The following is an 18,206-nucleotide window of genomic DNA, read 5'->3' as shown; positions in this document are numbered from 1 at the left end:
TAACATTCCAAAGATGTGGTAGCTGTAAGGTATAGTCCACTCCCCCGACAGGGACCCTCTTTCCATCAATCTAAGGAAAACCTTTGACATGTTTACTTTAATCACAGGCAGACCACCCCAACCTTGGTGATGAGCTGATTTTTAAAACTGCAGAAAACTGTGTTCTTTGTGTCCAAATTAACATGTTCTTACATTTAAGAGATGACTTATCACCTCTAAAAAAATGAGGCAGGTAAAATATCTGAGATTTTTAAATGTCAGCTGTTTCTTGAGGGTTAAGTGAAGTGCACAAATCATAAATGTACAGCTCCATGAATGTTCACAAAGTGAGTACACCCAGGTACCCAGCACCTCAGAAGCCCTCTGATGCCCTTCCTAGTTAATACCCGCTCCTTCCAAGAGTAACTAGTTGTCTGACATCGTATATTAGTTTGCCTGGTTTTCAACTTTATATAAATAGAATAATACAATATGTATCCTTGTGTCTAGTTTCTTTCACTCTTGCTTTATTTGTAAGATTCATGCATGTTGTCATGTGTAGTTGGTATTAGTTTATTCCATTGTGTGAATATACCACAGTTCATTTAAATATTCTACTGTTGACATTTGAGTTATTTTCCATTTCTTCACTATTCAAAATAATGCTGCTGTGGGGTGGGACCAGCTTAGTGCTGTGGCCCCGATCCAACCCCTCTGGCCCCAATCCAGCCTCTACCCAAGGTACACACATGGGGGAAAGAGTGAAACCCGCACAGAAATGCACCCCTAAAGCCCTCAGGCCCTGGCCATGTCCCAAACCAAGGCAGAGACTGCTGTCATACCCAAGAGAAACCCAGCTCCCACCCCCAATAGAGCTGTGATGACCACTGAGCGGAGAAGCCCTGGCTTGCACATGGCTCTGGCTCTAGCCACTCCAACTCCAGCTCCACCTCCTGCCAAGGCGGTAGCTGCCAGTACACCCTGGAGAAGACGCAGCCCGTGCTCACATCAGATCTTTCTGTCCCACCAAAGCCACTGGGCACGTGCAGACTGCATATGGATGCTCCAAGGACACGCCTTCAAGGCCAGGAGAGGTAATTGTTTCACCTAATTTCATAGAGACAGAGAAAGTTAAACAAAATGAGAAGACAGAGGAAAACGTTTCAAATGAAAGAACAAGGGAAAAAGCCTGGAAAAAAAACACTAATGAAACAGAGATAAGTAATTTACTTGATAAAGAGTTCAAAGCATTAGTACTAAGACTCTTAACGGGGGAAAAGAATAGATGAACACAGTGAGAATTTTAATAAAGAACTAGAACATATAAAAAAAGAACCAGCCATCACTGGAGAATATAATAACTGAAATGAAAAAAAAATACACTGGAGGGAATTAACAAGAGATGAGGTGATATAGAACATATAAGTGATCTGGAAGATAGAGTAATGGAAATTGCCCAATAAGAACAGCAAAAAGTAAAACATTGTAAAAAGTGAGGATAGTTTTAGGAACTTCTGGGACAACATCAGGTGTACTAACATTTGCATTTTAGGGGTCCCAGAAGGAGAAAAGAGAAAGGAGTAGAGAGGGTCTTTGATGAAATTATGGCTGAAAACTTCCCAGATATCCAGGTACAGGAAGCACAGAGGGTTCCAAACAAGATGAACCCAAAGAGACCCACACCAAGACATACACTTAAAATGGCAAAAGGTAAAGGTAGAGAATTTTAAACGCAGCAAGAGAAAAACAAAGTCACATTCAAGGGAACTGCCATAAGGCTGTCAGCTGATTTTTCTGCAGAAACTTTGCAGGCCAGAAGGGAGTGGCATGATATATTTAAAGTGCCGAAAGGGAAGAACTTACAACCTGGGATACTCTACCCAGCAAGATTATCATTCAAAATTGAAGGAGAAATAAAGAGCTGCTCAGACAATCAAAAACTAAAAGAGTTCATCAATACTAAATTGACCTTACAAGAAGCATTAAAGGGTCGCCTTTAAATGAAAAAGAAAAAGCTCCAATAAGAAATTACAGGAAGGGAAAAATCCCACTGGTAAAGGCAAGTATATAGTAAAGGCTGTAGATCAGCCACTTAAATAAGCCAGTATAAAGGCTAGAAGCCAAAAATTGTAAAATTAACTAAACTACAATAAACAGTTAAGAGATAGACATGAAGATGTAAGATATGACCTCAAAAACAAAATGTGGCAGGGAGGAATAGAAAATGTAGATCTTTTAGAATGTGTTTGAACTTATATGACTTAATCAGTTGAAAACAAGTAGATACAGTTATAGGTCAACATATATGAACTCCATGGTAACCACAAATCAAAAAACCTACAGTAGATACACAAAAACTAGAGAGAAGGGAACACAAATATATCCCTAAAGAAAATCATCAAACAACAAGGGACAAGACTAAAAGAAGAAGAAAAGAACAGAGAACAACTATAATACAAAACAACCAGAAAACAAGTAACAAAATGACAACATACTTATCAAAATAATATTGCTGTGGACATTAAAATGCTAAAGCATGGGGTTTTTGTTTTTTGGTGTGAAATTGCTGGGTCTCTGCTTACGTGTATGTTCAGTTATAGTAGATATTGCCAAGCAGTTTTCTAAAGTGCTTCACCAGTTACATTTGCTTCACATTTTGCAAACATTGGTTATTTATTTTTAATTATCTTGTGTATGAGTAGTGGTATCGCATTGTAGTTTTAATTTCCATTTTCAGTGGAATTTTTTTAGGGGTCGGTAGCTTGACAGTGATTCTAAAGATCATTTGGGGAAAAATCAAAGAGTGATTATGGCCAAGAAGACTTGCAGGAGAAAAGTAATGCAATGTTTTTTTAATTTTTATTGGAGTATAGTTGATTTACAATGTTGTGTTAGTTGCAGGTGTACAGCAAAGTGAATCAGTTATACATATACATATATCCACTCTTCTTTTAGATTCTTTTCCCATGTGGGTCATTACAGAGTAGTGAGTAGAGTTCCCTGTGCTATACAGTAGGTCCTTATTAGTTATCTGTTTTATATATAGTAGTGTGTATATGTCAATCCCAGTCTCCCAATTTATCCCTGCCCCCGTTCCCCCCTTGGTAATCATAAGTTTGTTTTCTACATCCATGACTCTATTTCTGTTTTGTAAGTTCACATTCATTCGGCAGATATTTATTGAACATGTTTCACTCTCTGCCAGGCGACAGTCTGGAACTTGAGGATATAGCAGTGAGAAAGGAGAAAAGTCCTGTCCTGGCAGAGCTTTCCCTCTAGTTATAGCAATTAAGATGCATGTAATCTTGCAAGAGTAGACAGGTCAATGCCTAGGATAGACCTGAAACATTTCCTGCTGTAGTGATGACAGGAGCTGTCAGCCCATCCTGGCATTCTCCCATGGAGTTTGGTCAGAGTACATCTTGACCTTAGGAAGCCATTGACGACCGATCAGAAGTGGTACTGAAGATGGACTTGCTTGCCAAGCCTTTCCCTGGTGACCATATGATAATTTAGTATGTGGTAAACATTACATCCTAAGTGGGGGCAGAGAGAATGATTTGATGTATGATCCTAGGACAACCAAGAGAGTAAGTAGAAAAGACTCAAGGTGGAGGATACTTTTTCAGACCACATAGAAAAACAAAGTACCAATAATGTACTGAAACTTAAAGGTAAAAGATAAACCTATTCAAGAAAAGCTAAGAGAAAACGTGGGTGAATATTTAGTCTTGAGATGAGGAAGAACTAGTTTCTAAACTTAGAAGTAATGGAAGAAATTGCAAAGGAGATAAAAATCTACAGCCTCAATTATATAAAAATATTAAACTCGAAAAATATTTACAACAAGTATGATAGACAAAGGGGGAAAAGGCTATGTTCTCACACTGTTGGTGAGACTGTAATTGATACAATCTTTCTGGAGAGCAGTGTGTTAATAAGTATCAAGACCCTTAAAGATGCTCTCCTTTGACTCAACAATTTCTCTTCCGGGAGCCTAGCCTTTGAAATTTGTCAGGAATTTGCACAAATGTTACATACAAAGCTGGTTACCTTAGCTTTTTAAAAAATACCCAAAACTGGAGATAATCCAGTAATCTAATAATGTCTACTGATGGGAGAAGAGTTAAACTTTTTAAAATAAATTAAACTGTTTTTAAATAAATAAATTATTCACTACTATAAGCAAACATAGGTACAATTCTAAATCATAGGATTGCTGTAATTAGAAGTGACATTTCCTTTATATTTCAGTCTTATTTTGCCTCAGTTAGGAAAATCAAAGTATAATCCTTCTACGTTTGCAAAAAGCCAAATTCATTGCTAACTGAAGAATAGTAGGATTAGTGGGCTGTCTTTGAGCTTTTCTTTTGTACTGTGCTAAAAAATGTTAAACAAAAACCAATAATCTAGATCATTTATAAAATACCTGTTGTGTGTAGGGCATTGTGCTAAGTGCGTTACATGATTGTTCATTTATTTCTAGTATCAACCTTAAGAGCAGGTAGTGTTGTTATCCCCATTTTACGGGTGAGGAGCCAGAGGCCCAGAAAGCTTTAGTTACTTACCTGAGGCCCTCCAGGTGGTTAGAGGCAGAGGCAGAAGCAGAGCTCTCTGCAGCCCAGGCCCGACAGACTCTAAAGCTCATAACTGAGTATCTAACCAAGAGCTTATCCCACATTGGAATGACTGAAATGTAGAAATGACAAGTGACTTTTTTAAAAATTAATTTATTTTTATTTATTTTTGGCTGCATTGGTTCTTTGTTGCTGTGCGTGGGTTTTCTCTAGTTGTGGCATGCGAGCTTCTCATTGCGGTGGCTTCTCTTCTTGTGGAGCATGGGCTCTACATGCGCGGGCTTCAGTAGTTGTGGCTCTCGGGCTCTAGAGCACAGGCTCAGTAGCTGTGGCGCGTGGGCTTAGTTGCTCCGCGGCATGTGGGGTCTTCCCGGACCAGGGATCGAACCCATGTCCCCTGCATTGGCAGGCGGATTCTTAACCACTGCACCACCAAGGAAGCCCCGACAAGTGACTTTTTAAACCAGTTTTAACTGGGATTAACTGCAGTTACAGAGGGAACAGAGATGCTATCATTGCACCTCTGTTCACTGTGCTCTCCCATCACTGTGGCTGCTGTCACCCAACTAGCTCTCTTCTTGTAGTTCATGGTCCTCATCTCTCCACCCCCCAAATCACTGTTTGATCCCAAGGATCAAGAGGCCCTCCCCTGCTCCACGGGATATGTGTGACCCCCATGTTGTTTCTCAGCGTTTCCCACAGCCCCCGGTCCTCCACAGAACAGAAATGAGCAGGTTCCACTTATGTGAACTGGAACGTCTTGCAGGCAAGACCTGGGGGGGACGCTGTGAAAAAGCATGACATGCCACCTTAATCGCTTTTTTTTTTTGGCCACACTGCGCGGCACATGGAACTTCCCTGACCAGGGATTGAACCTGTGCCCCCTGCAGTGGAAGTGTGGAGTCTTATCCACTGGGCCACCAGGGAAATCCAACCACCTTATTCTTGTTAACCATTTCTGCTGTAGAATGGAGAGGACACTAACCACAGCAGCATTTCTTACCTGCTTCCATAAAATCTCCCAGCAGCCATGTTGTTAACAGTTTGCTCTCCAGCTTATCCTTTTTTTTTTTTCAACGTTATTGCCTTTGAATCAGGAAAGGGGGCAAAAGAATTGGGTTGTTTTCATTCATGATTTCAGAATTCTACTTTTTTTTAAAAAAAACAACTGTATGTTCTTGCTAAAGAACAAGACAAAATTTGTCCTTCTAAATTTCTGTAAACCTGGGTTTCTCAAGCTCAGCGCTGTCGACAGTTGGCTGGGTGACTGTTATTGGGGTGGAGGGTCGTCCTGTGCACTGTGGGTATTTAGCAGCATCCCTGGCCTGTACCAAGTAGATGCCAGTTTCTGCTTCTGCCCCTCCCCCCAAGTTATGACAATCAGAATTGTCAGCAGACACTGCCAGATGTCCCCTGTGAGGAAACGTGAAAACAGAGGCAGCTCAGAGCTAGAGAACTCCACCCCAGAAAGTCAGGTAACGTACAGAGAAGGCTCGTCCTTGTGCGTTGTGCTTGGCTATTGGGGGCATTGGTGTATGTAAGCTGGACAGTCAGGCTAAGCTGCCTGCAGTTGAGAACCGCTGGTATAAAAATAAAACTCGGCAAACTTAATGGGGTTTTGCTTTTTATTTGGAGCGATGGGAAATAACTGTCCTTGTAAAGAGTATATTGTCATGTCTGATATTTTATCCATTGAATATTCTCCGCTTTTTCACATATTGGTTATGTACTTTTGAGAACAAAATATATTTTCTCTCTCTTTTTAAACAGTATGCAAACATTGAAAAAAATGGTGAATTTTTCATGTCGCCCAATGACTTCGTCATTCGATATTTGAATATTTTTGGAGGAAGCCAGCCTAATCCAAAGACTGTGGAACTTTTAAGTGGTGTGGTGGATCAGACCAAAGATGGGTATGTTTATTTTTAATTATCTCGTTTAATTGTTTTTTGTTTGAAACAGCTTTCTGTTGCTTTAATGATTAGGAAGTCAGTGTTTACCCTCCCATCTCTTAAGAGCATTTTCTCTCCCTATTACAATTAATACGTTATTTTAGAAATAATACCCTTAACATTTCCTTCAGTGTTCTTATCACAGTTGGGGATTCTATATGTGTATTTCTTGACATAGTTTAAACAACTGTTTATAGTTTCACAACTCTTGCAGTTGAATGGTGTGAAGATGTACTCAAGTGTATGTAGTATATTAGTATTTTTGAAGGCCACTGTAAAAAATTGTGAGTAAATTTAAAACATAGCTCTGTGAACTTTTCTACAGTCTTTCTCTCTGCTCAAGTAACTTTTAAATGTCACATATGATTAAATGCTCGAAATCTAACAGACAGAATAATGATTCCAAATCCCCAAGAAGGGCATTCTGCCCAAGCTGGAAGAGAGACACTGGACCATCTAAAATTAAATAGGACACTTTGCAAAATGCCTTTGGATTTTTTTCCCCTTACCAGTCTTTTCTGTTTACATTTTTAAAAATGAGTCATTCCTAAGTTGTATAAGAATGCAGTTGGGGCTTCCCTGGTGGCGCAGTGGTTGAGAGTCCGCCTGCCGATGCAGGGGACACGGGTTCTTGCCTCGGTCCGGGAAGATCCCACATGCCGCGGAGCGGCTGGGCCCGTGAGCCATGGCCGCTGAGCCTGTGCGTCCGGAGCCTGTGCTCCGCAACGGGAGAGGCCACAACAGTGAGAGCCCCGCGCACCGCAAACAAAACAAAACAAAAAGAATGCGGTTGGCTTTTACCATTAAGTGCAGAATTTTGGGCTCTGAAATATTGGTAATACGACCACCAGTGTCCCCTAATAACCAAGTATAATATATAAAAAGTAGCCTTCTGTATGTAAACTGTAGTAGGTCCAGCCATCTGGCCGTGCCACGTGCCAGCAGCCCCTGTGATAGATTAAACCGCCTGCCATTCTGGGGTGGTGTTCTCTAGCTTTGAACATTCTCTGTCGGTCCTGTGTCTGATTTTCCCGCATGCATGGGTTTGAGATGCAAACAAAGTAAACCCCAGCGCTGCAGTGCGAATGCCCTCAGTTTTACCAGCACCTTCCTTTTCTTGCTTATGCACCTGTTGTTCCATCATGCATGGAAGTAACCTCCTCTAAAGTGAAAGTCTTGCAGATGGGAGGGGAGTGCGGAGGAAATTGGCAGTTATACGTCTTGTAATATGCTGGCAGATTGCTGGATTATATTGTCTCTGTTCCAGTAGCAGTTACTTGGGCTACTTCTGTTTTCTACCTCCCCAAGGTGGGATTCTTTGCTTGATAGGAAAATGTCATGTATGAGCAGGTCTTCCTTCCCTCACAGGACCTCTCTGGTGAGGTGCAGGGTGAGGCAGAGGTATATTTCACAGTAGTCCATTCAGGCTAAAGCTAGACAGAACATAGATTTATTCTAGCAAATATATATATATATTTTTTTTTTTTTTTTGAGTAAAGTTTGGTTGCTTCCACATACTCTGTGCTTACAAGATTCAGAAGAAGTGTGACCAAGCTCATGTGCAATATGAATTATCAGACTCAGTGTTTAAGATCATTTTTTTCTTATTTGATGGTTAAAATTTTTAAGCTACAGGAAATTGAAAGAATTCAGTGAATGCCCAATAGATACCTTTCATCTAGATTGACTGTTAACTATTTTTTTTTTTTTTTTTTTTTTTTGCGGTATGCGGGCCTCTCACTGTTGTGGCCTCTCCTGTTGCTGAGCACAGGCTCCGGACGTGCAGGCTCAGCGGCCATGGCTCACGGGCCTAGCCGCTCCGTGGCATGTGGGATCCTCCCGGACCGGGGCACGAACCCATGTCCCCTGCATCAGCAGGCGGTCTGTCAACCACTGCTCCACCAGGGAAGCCCGACTGTTAACATTTTTAACACCTGTGTGCCTTTTTTCTTTTCTTTTTTTTTTTTTTTACACATACACTTTCTACACATGCACACACATTTCCTCTTTTGGCTGGACCATTTAACTATAAATTGCAGGCATCAAGATACTTCAGTGTTTGTCTTCTAAGAATAAGAACATTCTTCTTACCATTATCATACTTAGGATTAACAATGGTGTGAAATATATAATATCCAGTCTATTTAAAAATGTACCAGATCTCTCCCCTCACTCCCCACCTCAAATGGCTCATTGCTTTTTGTTTTTTAAATCCAGGATCTAATCAAAGTTCTTGTATTACATTTAGTTGTTGTATATCTTTTAATCTAGAACAGAGCCTTGCCTTTTATTGTTCTTTCATGAAATTGACTTAAAACCCAGGCCCAGTTATTTCGTTGAAGGTCCCGCATTCTGGACTTGTCTGATTGTTTCCTCATGACTTGGATTCATGATAGATTTTGGGTGCAGGTTAGGAAAGATTCTACTACCTATTGTATCTCCTCAGGAGGTACCTCGTCCCGGCATTGATGACACCATGGGTATCCTGTTTTCCAGGCAGCCTTTGACCCACTCGTTTTGGCATCCATGGTGATCCTTTGCTGAATCAGTTATTACATTGATGTTTGAAAAGTAGTGATTTTTCTAACTCTTTGTTTGTCCTCTATTTGTTGTCTGCCATTCTTCAGTAAAGAAAAGCTTTCTTCCCTCCACTCCCTTTTCTTTCTCTCTTAATTTTTTATATCAGTATAAACTCATGGAATTCTTTATTTTAAATTCAGTCCATTATAATCTATTACTGTGTTCTCTGAGTTGTTCAGATTGTCCCAGTGAGGTCAATGGGAGTCCCTTTAAGCTGGCTTGTACCCTCAGCCTTTGAGTACTCTTTGCTTTTGGTAAATAAGATGTTCCAGGCTCGCTTTGGATTTGTCCTGCTTCTGACCGGGAAATTACTCTTTTCTCAAAGAAGTCCTGGTTCCTTTCGTTTGGGACTGGTGCTTGGAAACAAGGAGCTAAGCACTGGCTCGTTGTTACCAGGGTAACTTTTCAGTGGAAAGAGCTGGGAAATATACTTTTAAAAAGTTCATAATGATATTTCCTATTTAAATTTAACATTTACAGGAGTTTTCCTTCTCTTCTATTTTGTACCTCTTTCTCTCAGTGAACATTTTGGTTCCTAGATGCATTAATTTTGTATAATTGTAGTATCTTGTAATGTACTTTGCTTCCTTTCCATCCCACCCCCATTAACACACATGCTTTTCCTATTTCTTTTTACATATACTCTTCAAAAATAGAGGCTTAAATTCATTAGACGTCAACAATGTAACATGCATTTAACATATATAAAGTAACATAACATGTATTTTTTTCAAGAGTTTATAACAAATATGAAACGTTAGCGTTCTTTTCCTGATTTCCCAGATGAGAACTGAGGGATCAAGCAGTTTGCTACCAAAAGGTGCCCAGGCTTGTCTGGCTCTAGTCCTAGGCCTTCCCACTGTTCTGAGCTGCCTCTTCTCTCATAATCTCACAATCCTCTTTAACTTGACATTTTCTTTATGATTTTTTATTATCTTAAATCTTAGCATTTTACTGTGACAGAGAAAATCTTAAATGGTCTCAATCCTTTGCCCTATGACTAACTTTTCTTTCTTTTTTTTTTTTCTTTTTTTTTGCAGTATTGACAGTGCATAGCTCAGGGAAAAGGGAAAACCATCACCCATAACCTTCTCAGCTTCCCAGATATTTTGAATTTTTTAGTATCTTCCATAATTTGTTAACCTGTATCAATGTTTTTCATAATTTGAATTCATTTTAATTGTAATTCTCTTTTATAATCTTTTCGACTATCAATTTTCCTATTTCCATATGCTGTTCATATGAACAGTGTTAAATAGCTTCATCATTTTCTATCAGATTAATATACCATACTTTATGAAATCATGCCCTTATAGAGTTATTTCAGTTTCTATTTTCTATAATAGATGCTATTGGAGTGAATATCTTCATGTATATGACATTTTTCCCTCTGTTTAATTACTTCCTTAGAAAGAACTAAGAGAGGGATTCCTGGGTCTAAGGGTAGAAATATTTTATAGCTCACCGTATGTATTGTGATAATTCTTGCCAAAAGGACTGAGCAATTGAAGAACTTGTCTCCGGTATTTAAGCTGACCGAGCTAGTAGCATAGGACCACTGTTTAAGACCCATGCAGATATTCCTGTGCTATTTTCCCTAACCCTGACACGCAGCTCCACAGTATTTACTTCAAAAATAGATATAATCATACATCTTTTCTCAGTGTAAAATGGTGAATGCCCTCATTTCCCCTTCCTTTACCTTTCCACAAGTCACACATCATCCTCCCAAATCAACTACTGTTCCTTGAAAAAATTACATGACAGAAGCCACGCAGTGGCCCACAAAAGCACAACGGCACACGCTGAATGAACAATGAGGAAGTGCTGGAGGACGTGCCATTGGTCTGGTCAGGCTCTTTTGGGGTGTGATCTCCTAGCTTGACTAGCCAGAGGGATTTTAGTGTATAACTTTATTAAAATTTAAAAAGCTATTTGTAAATTGACAACTTTAGGATTTAAAAATAATGACAGCTGTGCTGGCCCAGATGTCATGGTGATTTGAAATACTCATTTTTAGTTAAGTACTGGTCCCCCAGCTGTGGTTTCTTGAGTCCAAGGTCCAGGTCCTGCATATTTTACTATCTCCGGTGTCTAGTCCAATATCTGGCCTCTGTTTTGCATCAATTTGTTGACTAAACTTAGGTAAATGTCCTGAGAAGTTTTTGCCCCCCTTATGTTATGAAAGCCCAGGAGTGTTGGGAAATGGAAGCTTTAGTTCAAATTCTAGGTTGCTCATCGTGGGAGGCTCAATTATGGCCACCTGAAGATACCAAGATATCATAATCCCTGGAATTTGGAAATGCGACCTTGTGGAAAAGTGTCTTTGCAGATGTGGTTAAATTGAGGATCTTGAGATGAAGAGATTAGGACACAACACTGGCAGGGGCAGGAGGCATTGTGACCACAGAGGCAGAGATTAGAGTGATGGGGTCACGAGCCAGGGAACACCTGGGGCCACCAGAAGCTGGAAGAGGCAAGGAATGCTTCTTCCCTAAAGAATCTCCCTTTGGATGGAGCATGGCTCTGCTGACACCTTGGTTTCAGATGTCTGGTCCCCAGAACTGTGATAGGACGAATTCCTGCTGTGCTGAGCCACCCACTTTGTGGTCAGTGATTGTAGCAGCCCTAGGAAATGAGTACCCTCACATAGGTATTTTCTTTGGGTAATGAGAAGGCCTGTAGTTGCGAAGAATTTTGGGGGGACAGAGACCAACCAGCCTAATACCGAAAGGGAGCATTTTTTTTCAATAGTAGCTTTTGGCTAGAACCAGGCATTTTCCAGGCAGAGACCCCTGCTGTAGACTGTCTCCTTGAGGGATGGCCCTTTCCGGAAGACTTCAGCTCTGTTTAGTGTTGGGCTGAGCTTTAGCGTGGAGGTAAAACACCTGTGCACTGCATGAACTTACGGACTTGTTGGCAAAGGGACCTTGTCTTTCTGGAGCCCTCTTGACGCTAATTTAATGACTCATGAGGTTGTGGCTTGGTCAGCCTTCCACGCTGGGAGAATCTTGTGGAGGCCTGTCCACTCAGTCATTCAGCAGCTGTTTGAGAACCTCATCTCTGTGCCTGGCACTGTTCTGTATGTGCAGGATACCATGTCGAGTGGGAAAAAAGAGTGCTTGCCTGCTTGGTGCTTCTAATTTAGTGCGGCAGACAGGTGTTAATCAGAGAACCACAAATGTGAACTGATGTTGTGATGGGTGCTATGTAGGAGAGACATGGTGTGAGAGATAGCAAAGGGGGCTTCATGCCAACTGGGAGGTCAGGAAAGACTTCCACCGAGTGACATTTGAGCCATGGGAGTTGGGAAGGTGACAAGAGGTGGGGGACAGAGGACAACATTGTAGACAGAGGGAACAGTAGCTGCAAAGTCACATTCTGAAATGCAGGGGCCGGCAGGCCTGGAGCATGGAAGGTGCAGGGCATGGGGGCGGGGGTTGGTGGTAGGCCGTGGCCAGACTGTGTGGGAACTTGTACTTCATATTAAGGATTGGGGGTCTTTGTCGTAAGAGCAATGGAGAGCCATCAAAGGATCGTGTGAGTCTGGGGATTGGCACAATCTGCCTCTGTTAAACGTGGTCCTCGCTGTTCATATTCTTTGATTTCACCAGTCCTTACTCTCCCTTCTAATAGCCTGTTGTGTTTAGATTTCCCTGCATTCCACTGTTTTAATAGATTTAATGATGAGTGTAATCAGTTTGTGAAGTTCCTGGAGGGTGCCCAGGCCTGGAAGCCTTTTGTAGGTGGACCTCTGGGTGAGGAGGGTTTTCTGAGCCTCGGAGGAGGGAGATGTTGGGTTTGTCTGTATAATTTTTGAGATATCTTTTACATTTGGTTGTCATTACGTTTTTGTTTAAAATGGGAATGAAGCTTTTTAAACTGCAATTTTAATACATCGTTCACATAGCTATCTGCTAAGAGCAAGGGAAAAATAAATTGTGTGTGTGTCCCTTTGAGCTTCGCCAACATGTTTGTTTCTAGTTGTTGTTCATTAACTGAAGTCTCATTAGAGAGGCTGGGGCTCAAAAGCAATTTGACTAGTACCTGGCCTCACGTGGAAAGACTAAGCATGGCCTGAATAAGCCGGAGGTGTTGGCTGCCTGGCCTCTTGGGCTCAAGATGCTCTCTGCCTGTTACAGGTCCGACCCCTGTCTGTGTGGGGTGGGCACTGGGCAGCTCTGGTACCTAATTTGTTTGCTAGGATTGCTATTTTCCATCTCAAGTGTGGAATCTCTTTGCACTCCACGCAAAAACAAAAGTTGGTTCTTCTTTTGAAAAAGGGAATTTCAGAAATCCTGATTTCTTTGTTCTTTTTCTCGGACATTTTAATTATGAAAAATTTCAGTCATACACAAAAGTGAAATCCTGATTTCTTAGTGACAAGCTGACGCATTCAACTTAACACCTTGTCAGCCCCTATTCCTCATTGAATCAAAATGATAATGTAATCGTCATCCACAAATAAGTCTTTTCAGAGTACAGAGAATCAATCCTGGGACAATTCCCATTTTGAGGCATGAGGAATAAGGGTGTCAAAGAAGAAAAGAGAAAAAAAAAATCTCAGGTTTTAAAATGTGTGGCTATATAAAGTGTGTTCTCTGCCTTTCCTATGTTCGCTATTTATCCTTCTGAGAAGGAGAAAAAAAGCTCCTTTAAATACTTCACAAGGTGAAGGAGGATATAATAATGTTGTTGATGATAAAAGCATTTTTATATACCTGTTTTCACTTTGCGAGGCTGTTGCGATGAAATCCAGGCCTTGGCCGCATGCTGGGAGTTAATGAGGTTTACAATTGGCAATGCTTAAAGAGTATTAGGATAATGTATTTAAACATCAGCAGTTCACAGTCTGAAATGCTCATCATCTGTCAAACACAATCCAGAATCAATAAGAGGAGGTCTTTCAGTTTGCTAATGAGGAAAGTTTTCTACACTACTGGGGTGGACACAGAGTTCAGATAAACACCTGAAATTCATAAACTGTAGAATTAAGCAAAGGCATTTCTTTAATTAAAAAAAAATTGGTACTAATCAACAGCAGTCACCTGAGAAGCTTAAATTTTCTTCTTAGTCATCAGACTCCCAAATTAATCTCCCAAAACAAAAAGCCTCATTAGCAGCTCTCGTTGAATCAGTGTCATTTTTTTCTTTCTCTCAAAGTGTCTGATTAACCCCCTTTCTTTTTGCATTACTCACTTTGTGTTAATATTTGATGTCTGAAATCATGGGGGGGGGCGTGCAATGTGGTGGCTAGACGCTGTCTGTGCAGAGTAAATTAAAAAGAATTCTTAAAAAGGTTTGTATTATGTCGCTGGTATATTAGAAAACCTTTAGGAGTGTCAGGTGCCTGGGTTTATTTTTCTTCTTAATTCCAGAAAGCATTGATTAGTGAGTAGGTACTGATTTCACTCCTCATTCATATGTAGGGATAGCCCTCCTTCTCTTCCCCCTTCTCCTACTAACCAAGCCAGGCCCTCATTTGGAGACTTGATTTCAAGGGAAGGTGAGAAATGGGCCATAGCTGGAGGTGGAAGGGAGGTGAAAGGGAGGGTCTTTTTAAAATGGGTAGAGGGCAGTGTAATGCATGCTGATGGGAATGACTACAGAGAGTGGAGAATTGACAGTGTAGGAGAGAAAAGGAGGAAATTCTGATACATTCTGAGAGGGAGGTGGCCTCTTGTGGTAACATGGAAAGTTCATCTAGAACAGCTGCTCTCAGAGTGTGGTTAGTAAACCCCCGGGGGTCTCAGAGACCTTTCTAAGGAGTCCGTGGGTTCCAAACTGTTTACATAAAAATACTAAGACATCATCTGCCTTTTTTTGTCCTGTTGTATTTGAACTGATGGTCTTAAAAGGCACGGTTTATAGAACTGCTGGTTAGCACCGATTCAGCAGCGACCCCAAGCCCAGCAGTATGAGCGGTCATCGTATGCTTCACTCACACGTGTTCACAATCATGGTAGGAACAGTGATGCCAATTCTGTTTCAGAGTGTCCTTGAAGAAGTAAAAATGAATTATTTTTTATTAAATCTCACGCTTGAATACATGTCACTTACAGATTCTGAGTGACTAAGTGCGAAGTATCCATAAAGACTGCTGGTTACTGTCCTGTGATGGTTGTCAGAGGAAAAGCAACTCAGGTGCTCGCTGAGTCAGTCGTTTTTTAAATGGAACACACTTTTTGAGAGAATTAAAATTTTCACGGGACAGCCTTCTGATACTTAAAGCCTTTTCCGATATAATTAGTGGTGATAGTAATAATGTGGTTTTTCAATATAGTATAATGCAATGTGCCAGCGTTTGGAAGATCTGCATAACTGAGGGAAACACCTTTTCCAGTTGACCAGTACATGGTGTTAGAGAATCATGTATGAGTCGAAGGTCTATTCAAAGTGCAAGATAGACCCATGGATTTTAATGTAACAAGTGGGAAAAGTTCATTGGTACAGTTTCCGATTCCACATTGCAGCTAATCTTCAAGAAACTATCCCTTGTTGGGATTTGGTGTTGTATCATAGAATATCCACAAGTATCTAAAAAGGCTATTAAAATGCTCCTTCCTTTTCTAACTGTGAATCTGTATGAGGCTGAAATCCTTCATATCCTTCAACCAGAAAAACATATTACAGCAGATTGAATGCAGCTGTCTTCCATGAAGTCTGATATTTAAGAGATTTGCAAAGACATGATACTGCTTTTTTCTCACTACGTTTTTTTGTTTTAGAAAATAGTTATTTTTCATATAAATATGTTATTTATATTGCCATATAATAGGCTTATTCACTTTTTAATGAATTAATATTTTAAGAATTTATCAGTTTTAATTTCTCACACAGTAAATATGATAGGTACAACCCACATAAATAAAAGCCCCTTGGGATCCTCAATAATTCATAAGCACGTAAAGGGGTCCTGAGACTTGAAAGTTTGAAAAATACTGAGCTAGAAAAATGGAAGATAAGGTACTATATGGGGCAGAGGTGTTGTACAGATGTGGTGGTGGGATTTGGGGGAAGTTTTCTTCTGATCTCCTTGGTTTTTCTCTGGGAGGTAGATGAGACGGAGGATGCAGGTGAGGTATTGTCAGTTTGAGGAGAGAGGAGAATATACTACATATTCATTTAGAAGTGAATGGATAAAGGAACACAGCATGGCTGCTGGGTTGGACCCACTTGAGGTCCCACCTGAGGGCTTGTGGTCGTGAAATTCAAAGTGAGACCAGTTCGTGTGGCTGTTTGTTTTCTAGCTACCGAGGCCAGCTGCTTACCTGCTGGCATGGAGCGGGAAGTGTTGGCTATGACCGAGGTTGGGGGCTTGGCCGTTGATTAACCCAGAGTAGGTAAGGGCATGCAGGGGAGCAATTACAATGATTGACTATAGATTTAATCTGGATAAGGGGCAAAGAAAGGACATCGGAATAGCAGGCAGTGAGAAGGTGGTAGGCTCAGTGAATTGTTGATTTCAGTGAGATTGAAGATTGTTGAAGTTGGGGTATAGAAGGGAGTGAGCAGGAAGGCTAGAAGGTAGTGGCCAAAAAGTGAGATGCATGAAATTGAGAATAAGGAGGTACTGCAGTTACTGGTGATGGCAGAAGTCTAGAGTCTCACCGTCGGACTGAGTGACCGAGAATGGATGGAGAAAAGATCATTGGGTGTTTCAAATTATTGAAAATATTGAGAATTAAGGTAGGAGTAGGGTTGGAGAGCATGTCAATGAATCAGGAGTTAAAACATGTTAGGGAGGAGGTATGAATCTGGAGTTATTAGGTGATAGAAACAAGTTGGGGTGCTGAGTGCTAGTTATATGGTGGGAGTATTTAAACTGGGGGTTAGGAAGGAAGGATTGGGGGATGGTCTGGGAGAGGCAATGGGAAGGAAGGAGTACACCTCCCCTGCTTATAAGCTTGATGCAACCCAGGACTGCAGAGGAAAGCCCCTTGCTGCTTCAGGAGCATGGAAGAGCCAGGTGTTGGTTACAGCAAACAGGTGAAGGGATATTTAGAGGACTCCTCTGAGAGGAGTTCCCTTCAGAGATGGGATTGAGGATGAGATTTTGCTCACCGTGTGCTGTGAATTCTAGAGGGCACAGTGGGGAGGGGTTTCTGGGAGATGGTGGGTGACAGAATAGGGAAAGTGCAGAGCCCCTGTGGGGATTAGGTGTGGGTGTTAAAGGGTAAGCTGGGAATCTGGGGCTGCTGGCGGGCTGCTGTCGACATGTACAGGATAAAGGGCACAATGAGATTAGTCTTGATGAACTCCAGATTGTGCCTGCTGGGAGATAGGGATCTTTGTAGAGAGGCAAGGAAGCTTGGGGAGGGGCAATCTTATTACTTGAAGAATTTTTAAAACAAAAATATTCTGTGGGATTAGAGCTCTGCTGATGTTTTTATCCTAGATGGTTAGATTAAAGGATGAAAGAAGCAAAGAGTTACCGAGCACATATAGGGTTCCAGATCTGATGCTAACAGTTTCCACCCTTTCTCTTATTTAATCCTCATAACAAGTCCTTAAAATAGGTACTTTTACCTCTGCCAACCCTAACCTTACAGAGAGAGGTGCAGAATCATAAAGTTTAAATAATTTTCTTGAAGTCATATATCTAGTGCTGGAACTAGAATTTGGACCCAGTTCTCTTTGGTTTGTGCCCAATCTGCTCTGGAACTTTGTGTGTTTAGAGAAGAATATTAAAAATGGAGCTTTGGGGCTTCCCTGGTGGCGCAGTGGTTGAGAGTCCGCCTGCCGATGCAGGGGACACGGGTTCGTGCCCTGGTCCGGGAAGATCCCACATGCCGCGGAGCCGCTGGGCCCGTGAGCCATGGCCGCTGAGCCTGCGCGTCCGGAGCCTGTGCTCCGCAAAGGGAGAGGCCACAGCAGTGAGAGGCCTTCGTACTGCAAAAAAAAATGGAGCTTTGAATGAGAACTTTGCATATGTCTTTGCTTAGAAGTTGTGATTCCCTTTGCAAAATTCTTAGTCCCTAAGACTGATTATTTGACCAACTTAAGGTGGACCTAAAACCTTCTTGAGAGCTATCCCAGCTATCATCCACACCCACAAACTTAGGGAAAACTGTCCTCACATTCCTCACATTTTTATTTTTTAGGCCAGGAATACTTT

General features: G+C 41.2%; 1 protein-coding gene across 8 annotated transcripts in view; it reads left to right on the top strand.

The window, feature by feature from the left end:
• The window catches only part of SLC25A13 (solute carrier family 25 member 13), a 297,241-nt gene that overhangs the window by 38,639 nt on the left and 240,396 nt on the right, over positions 1–18,206 (top strand). For all 8 annotated transcript variants that reach the window (XR_009541995.1, XR_009541993.1, XR_009541994.1 and 5 more), the window contains one exon: positions 6,327–6,469. Coding sequence is in view for 5 of the 8 variants with exons in the window: in XM_060157064.1 (XP_060013047.1) it covers positions 6,327–6,469 (143 nt within the window). In the remaining 3 variants the exon portion in view is untranslated. The remainder of the gene's footprint in view (positions 1–6,326; positions 6,470–18,206) is intronic.

The sequence above is a fragment of the Lagenorhynchus albirostris genome, chromosome 8, assembly GCF_949774975.1.
Source record: "Lagenorhynchus albirostris chromosome 8, mLagAlb1.1, whole genome shotgun sequence".
Classification (NCBI taxonomy): Eukaryota; Metazoa; Chordata; class Mammalia; order Artiodactyla; family Delphinidae; genus Lagenorhynchus; species Lagenorhynchus albirostris.
The sequence above is the reverse complement of the archived record's forward strand: the minus strand, read 5'-3'. Positions and strand labels throughout refer to the sequence as shown.